Source organism: Rhagoletis zephyria, unplaced genomic scaffold, assembly GCF_001687245.7.
Source record: "Rhagoletis zephyria isolate East Lansing unplaced genomic scaffold, Rhagoletis_zephyria_1.1 Rzeph_scaffold_02801, whole genome shotgun sequence".
NCBI classification, from domain to species: domain Eukaryota; kingdom Metazoa; phylum Arthropoda; class Insecta; order Diptera; family Tephritidae; genus Rhagoletis; species Rhagoletis zephyria.
In genome coordinates, this window is record NW_016159885.1 from 67350 (window position 1) to 73728 (window position 6379).

Below are 6379 nucleotides of genomic sequence, written 5' to 3' on the forward strand. Positions count from 1 at the left end.
GAAAATTATTGAAATCGGACTAAAATTACGGCCGCTTTTTATATAACGGTAAATTTCAGAAATGCTTGAAACTTCAATAATTCGAAATTTAAGGACGCTAATTTACTCAAAATTGATACACCCCGGCTTACCATCTAGCGGTAGCTTTCGGAAAGGTGAAAAAACATATATTTAATACTTGCGCCGGGTATTTAATGTTCGGCTCCGCCCGAACTTAGATTTTCTTACTTGTTTTAATTAACAAGTACCATTTACAAAAACTGGCGTTGAATTTTTGAAATTTTGCTGCGAACGGTCTCCCGTGTTTTATTACATAAGAAATTCGTACTTACATTGAAAAAGTGCAAAAATTCACCACCAAAAAAGAAATATTAAAAATCAATGCGAAATTTTAGTCGCTTTAAACTTTAAACGAGACTAAAATTGTATGGCCTATAAAACTGCATACACAAAAATGTCGTAAATATTCGGAATAAAAAGCTCAAAATTTTAGTATAAATTTAGTGAATTTTCCTAAATTTTGTATAAGGTTTGAAGCTCTGATTTATATGGTTTTGGCTGAAATTTAGATAAATAACAAAAAAAAACATTAACTTGAAAAGCGTGAATATTAAAAAAAAAAAAAAAAATACGTAAAAACTTGTGTGAGTCACTGTGCTTCCATATTCACTCCAACACTTATGTAAAAGCAGAAATATGCAAAGGCATGTTTGCATCGTCGAATGCACTGTATACAAATACAGGTTTCTACACACATACTTATGCGACTTCTGGGATGTTTGTTAGTATTTATGTAGTATGTGTGCCTGTGTGCATTACCGTCAGCTATATATGGGGCGTTCCATACCAGAACAGACGGGGTTTACACTTCATGTGTTTGATTTGTTTCAATTCTTCAGGGTTGATGCATAAACACATTTTTAAAAACTGTACAGCAAAAAAACAAAAACAATTCGATTTAATAGTTTTCCAAATATCTAGAGAATGGGGCGAGGAAAAAAGTCACACATACACACATCAAAATTCCCTATCAAAAGAAATAATAAATTTTTTTTTCTTGAAAAGTTTTTCACATACAAATTTTTTGATAAAAAAATAAGATTTAGAAAAAATTAAAAAAAATCTGAGTATTGCGTAGTAATTAAGTATAGCATTATGGGGTGCACTCTACAATAATTTGAGCTATAATTATTATTTTTTCCATCGAAGTTGAGAAAAATTAGTACATTACCAATTTACACATTTTTTTTAGAATTTGTTAGAGTATACAGTTTTGTAGCCCAATAAATTCTTATATAATAAAGTACAAGTTATAAGCGAGTAAATAACTGGCGTTAACTTCTTTACTTTTCTTAAAAAACGGTTTTGCGCATTTCTTCCATAAGGAAAAAGTGCAAAAAGCCGTCAGCATAAAAATATTAAGAAATCAACGCAATTTTGCAGCTTAAAACTTGCACTTTATTATATTAGAATTGAATGGGCTACAAAACTGCATATTCCAAAAAATTCTAAAAAAAATGTAGTAAATTTGTAAATTTGTAATGTTCTCATTTTTCTCACCTTCGGTGTAAAAAAAATTCATAACTCAAATTGTTGTAGAGTGCACCCCATAATAATAATAATAATAATAATAGATTGGCGCTTACACATATGTTAGTGTTTGGCCGAGCTTCTCCCCGTCATCCCCATAATACTATACTTAAATATTAGCTCTGAGATATTGTGATTTTTTTCATTTTTTAGATGGCATATTTTCAAAAACTTTTTTTTTTTATAAAAAAATTTGTAGGTGAGAAATTTTTCAAGAAAACATATTTTTAAAAATATTTCTTTTCGTAGGGAATTTTGATGTGTGTATGTGCGATTTTTTTCAAATTTTTTTCTCAACCCGTTCTCTAGATTTTTGGAAAACTATTAAATCGGTTTGTTTTTGTTTTCGTGCTGTAAAGTTTTAAAAAATTTGTTAATGAAGCTCAAATTTCATATTTGTTTTTTATTTATGTTTATGCATCAACCCTAAAAATTTGAAACAAATCAAACACATGAAGTGTGAATCCCGTCCGTTTTGGTATGGAACCCCCCATATAGACATTGTACATATGTACGTACTTAACATAGCATTAAGCGACCGAGCGAATTGAATGATGTTGCCGGCGATGGCAAACAAAACTTTTTACCACAAACGAATGTCGGCTGGCGGTGCTGCTTCACATCGCCTCGAAAAATGCTGAAGAATTGGATCAAGTGCTGCAATTAACACAAATTGCCATTGCGCTCCTGCAGCCGCAACAGTGGCAGCTGCTGTCGATGACAATATACATATGTGTGTACGTGGCCTATACTTTCTTATGTCCTTACATATGTATGTATGTTCATGTGTGCATAGACGTTTAATGTGGCGGCAATGCCCATTTGGAAATTGTCTTCCCCAATAATTATAGTCATTAACGCACATTAATCGAAAAAGGGAACTTTTTATGTATTTTATCGTGAAGATAGAACTTTTCGGATTTTTTTTTTCGAATTTTCTCCAGCCTTAGAGGATTTAGTCAATTGAGTCTTCGATTCTTATGGTACAAAGTCGAAGGGTCTTTCCTCCGCCGAACCATGCCCTTAAACTGTCCAGCACATTCCGTGCTATTAAAAAACTCGAACAGTTCTTCAAACCATATTTCTGGGTCCCCGTCGCCTGTGCTAATAAGTCTAACTATAAATCTTAACCAGAGTCTTTCCAAGGATCCCTACATCGGTTGATATCTTAAATGCTTAGGCACTGAGAGTATGGGTTTTGCTGAGGACGCTGAGGACTTCAACCTTAAAAGTCAGAAATAGTGCCAGATTAAGCAACTGTGAATATCTGGCATATTTATGACTTACCAGGTCATCGCTAGCTACCAATCGGTCCTTTCAAGGCACACAACCAGCCAAATTAATCTACGCAGGATCACAGAGAGAGGACATAAGTTTCAATTGGCAGGCATGCATTCGTCCAACACGAATTGATATAAAAGCATATCAAATATTGTTGTTGTAGCGGCTTACGGTCTAGATTGTCAGTCAGTCGTTGTCGTCAAGCTCAATTAACGATAGGTCCATCAAGCGCGCCACTCCAACGGGGTTAGACCACAGGGGAAAAGGGTGTTAATTGAGTTGAGTTGTGTGGGCGGAAATGTTTTGTTTAATGCGGAGACTCTCCACATGCCGGACATACATTAAGTACGTCGGCATCTAGAAGAGTTGAGTCTGCTGCAGTAGCTAAACTGAAGTTTTGCCAGTGTCCCCCCGTGTTTGTTCTCGTATAACGGCACTCACAGTCGGATGCAGTGGTTGCGTCATGTATTGCTGGACCTAGCCCTTTAGCTCGCAGAGATGCTTTCCGACGTGCCTTGGTGGAGGCTCCACTTCATCAAAAAGTAGTCCGTGGCTGTCGGAAGTTTGTAGCTGAAATGCTTGTTCAGTGTGCCTGTAAAATTTCCGGCGGTGAACAAGGTTTTATGATAATTTTCGGTATTTTCTGGTTTTATATTTCAGATTTTTTTCGGGAAATTTGGGATTTTCCGGACTTTCTGGGGAATTTTAGGGGATCTTTCGGTAATGTTCGAGACTTTTTCGGGAACTTTCAAGTGCAAAACTACAATTTTATATATGTATATTCATCAGGCTTACTTCGTCTTTAAAAAAGAAAAAGAGAATCTTATTCGATGTTTCTTGCTAAAATAAAAGTATTAACGGTTTTCAAAAAATTTCACAACACACAAAGCAATCAATATACTCGCGAAACTAGGAGTAGTAAAACAGCGTTTTTAGTTTTTCCCTCCGGTGTCAGATTTTTTCAAAAGACTTTGAAATTTCAAAACAATAATTTTTTCAAAAAATTATTTAAAAAAATCATAGCAATGTAGAATAACAGTATGGGTAAAAAATTAAAGAGACAATTCTACAGAATATTAAAATCGTCCCTTTAAAATTTTATACTTGAATATCCTTGAAAATTCCCGATATTTATTTTTGAAAAAAAAAAAATATACGTTAAGGACTAATAAAACCACGTCCCCATCCTCAAATTTCGTCCTTATTAGCTATCCATTCTTGGCGGAGGTAACTAATTTTGAAATTTCGAAATTTCGTAAGTATAAGTATTTTTTCGTTATTACAAACATTCCCAAAAAAAACATATTTTTAAGGTACATATTTGCAGGAAAGCCATTTTATAATATGTTACTGAGCAGAGCCATATTAAGTAGTGGAGTTCTTTGTCTCGAGTGATTTCAAACATTTCACATTCACGGAATCAGACAAAATTCCTCTATACTAAATTACCTCAAAGAAATTGCTTTAAATATTTCAACGATTTTCGCTTCAACTCATACGACAGTACTCATATACATATGAGACTTTATTTAATAAAAAGTATAGATATAACTTTCAAGGCACAATTTCCTAGCGTGCTTCTGATAAATCGCACGTATAATAATTTCAGTCGCGCTTGCTTGAATCTATGTACATCACTCACATTCAACTTAGATATTTTCAACCAAACTCATATTCTTACAAATACTTATACTCACCAGGACCCTTGGCGCCTCCCTGCATAAGACGACCCAAACGAAATATGACAGCACGTTCATATTCCTGAACGACCTGTAATTTTAAAAGAGATGAAGAATTGGAAGAAGAATAATAAAAATTATGCGCATGAATGGAATAGTTATTTGAAAAGATTGTTTGTGTGTGTTTGTAAATGTGTGTCGTCGGTATGCGTCTGCAGTGTTAGTGCTAGTGGCAGCTGTTGCTGGTACATAGTTGGTAGGCCAGCAAGTTGCGGCAGCGGTAGTCGAACACAAAAGCTTCTCTCGCAGACAGCTAAAACTGCAAAGCAATAAAATAAAGAGCGAAATACACCACACAAGCGGTTTGACAAACCAAGCGAANGGAAAGAAGAATAATAAAAATTATGCGCATGAATGGCATAGTTATTTGAAAAGATTGTTTGTGTGTGTTCGTAAATGTGTGTCGTCGGCATGCGTCTGCAGTATTAGTGCTAGTGGCAGCTGTTGCTAGAGTACATAGTTGGTAGGCCAGCAAGTTGCGGCAGCGGTAGTCGAACACAAAAGCTTCTCTCGCAGACAGCTAAAACTGCAAAGCAATAAAATAAATGATTTTCAAAGCTGCAACTGCTGTTGCCAGTGCTGTTGTTGGTTTCTACCTGTTCACCGATAGCTGCTGGCTAAATGCATTCAGTTGGAAAGGTGTAAAGATCATTTATTATTCCATTCATTTGCAGCTTTGCTATTTTGATTGCCTTAACCGAGGAGCAACTAGCGCCACTGCTGAACTATATATCGCTTTTAATGTGGATTTTTAAGCAGCTGCAGACGCACACATGAACAACATACATACATATGTACCCTGTAGGAAACTTTAGAGACAGTCTGGCAAAGCGCTAGTTCCATCATAAAAATGTTTAGAACTGTCACTGAACTACTGAAAAACGGCTGGCAGAGCGGAAAAGTTGGCACTTCCGGTGTAGTAATGGCGCAGCCGTCAAATTTTCTCACATTTAGCATGTGAGAGCTGAGAAGTAAATATATAAATTCTAACTTCTCACACACTAGTATGAAAAAAGCTCCACGCGAAGACCTCCGACTCTAACATCGTTGGTCGCGGTGGAGGCAGTTGTGAATTTTCGGATTTAATAAATTTGAAATTGCTACTTAACTTAACTTAATAAAAATAAAATAAGAATAAAAAAATTTAATAAAAAATCGGATCTTAAAAAATTTTTTTCTCATAAAAAGCTTATGGTTCCATATCTGTCCAAAAAGAACCCGTCCAGAATGAGTTCAAAAGCTCTGTAGAGGGGGTCAATCGCCACTTCGTAGTTGAAAGAATTGATTTAAGATAGATGAAGAACCAGTACCGTCCCCTGTCAAGCTAGTTCGGCGCGAGTACCGAGCCAGTTTGATTTCTTGCAGGGTGTATACTTTGCTTGCATGTGCGTGTCTGTACAAGCACATAATTCATGGCGTACTTACCTTAAAGCACACGAACAAACTGAACGGCAATGTGAGTACGACAAGTGCGCAAGATAGAATTATCAGCAGCTTCCCACACGTTGAGGCCTTATCGCTAATTTCTTCCTCGGCTGTAAAATGAAATTGCGGGAAAGAATTAGTAAATTGAGCATGTTCACATAAATGCATTTAAAGTTTTGGATTGCTTTTTATTAGATGTTAATTTAGATTTAAATCGGTTTTTTTGTAATAAAGTAGAAGTGAAAATAAAAACAAATAATTTTTAAGCAAAAAACAAAACCGACTTTAATACTCATATACAAAATTTAGATTATCGTTAATTTCTTCATTATCTAATAATCGGA

General features: G+C 35.2%; 1 protein-coding gene across 1 annotated transcript in view; it reads right to left on the reverse strand.

The window, feature by feature from the left end:
• LOC108367748 (band 7 protein AGAP004871) overlaps positions 1-6145 on the reverse strand; it is a gene marked incomplete at its 5' end in the record, with an annotated part of 65340 nt that extends 59195 nt beyond the window's left edge. The window contains 2 exons of the mRNA XM_017622440.1: positions 4569-4641; positions 6036-6145. Of these exons, the coding sequence (XP_017477929.1) occupies positions 4569-4641; positions 6036-6145 (183 nt within the window). The remainder of the gene's footprint in view (positions 1-4568; positions 4642-6035) is intronic.
• Between the last annotated feature and the right edge of the window lie 234 nt (positions 6146-6379).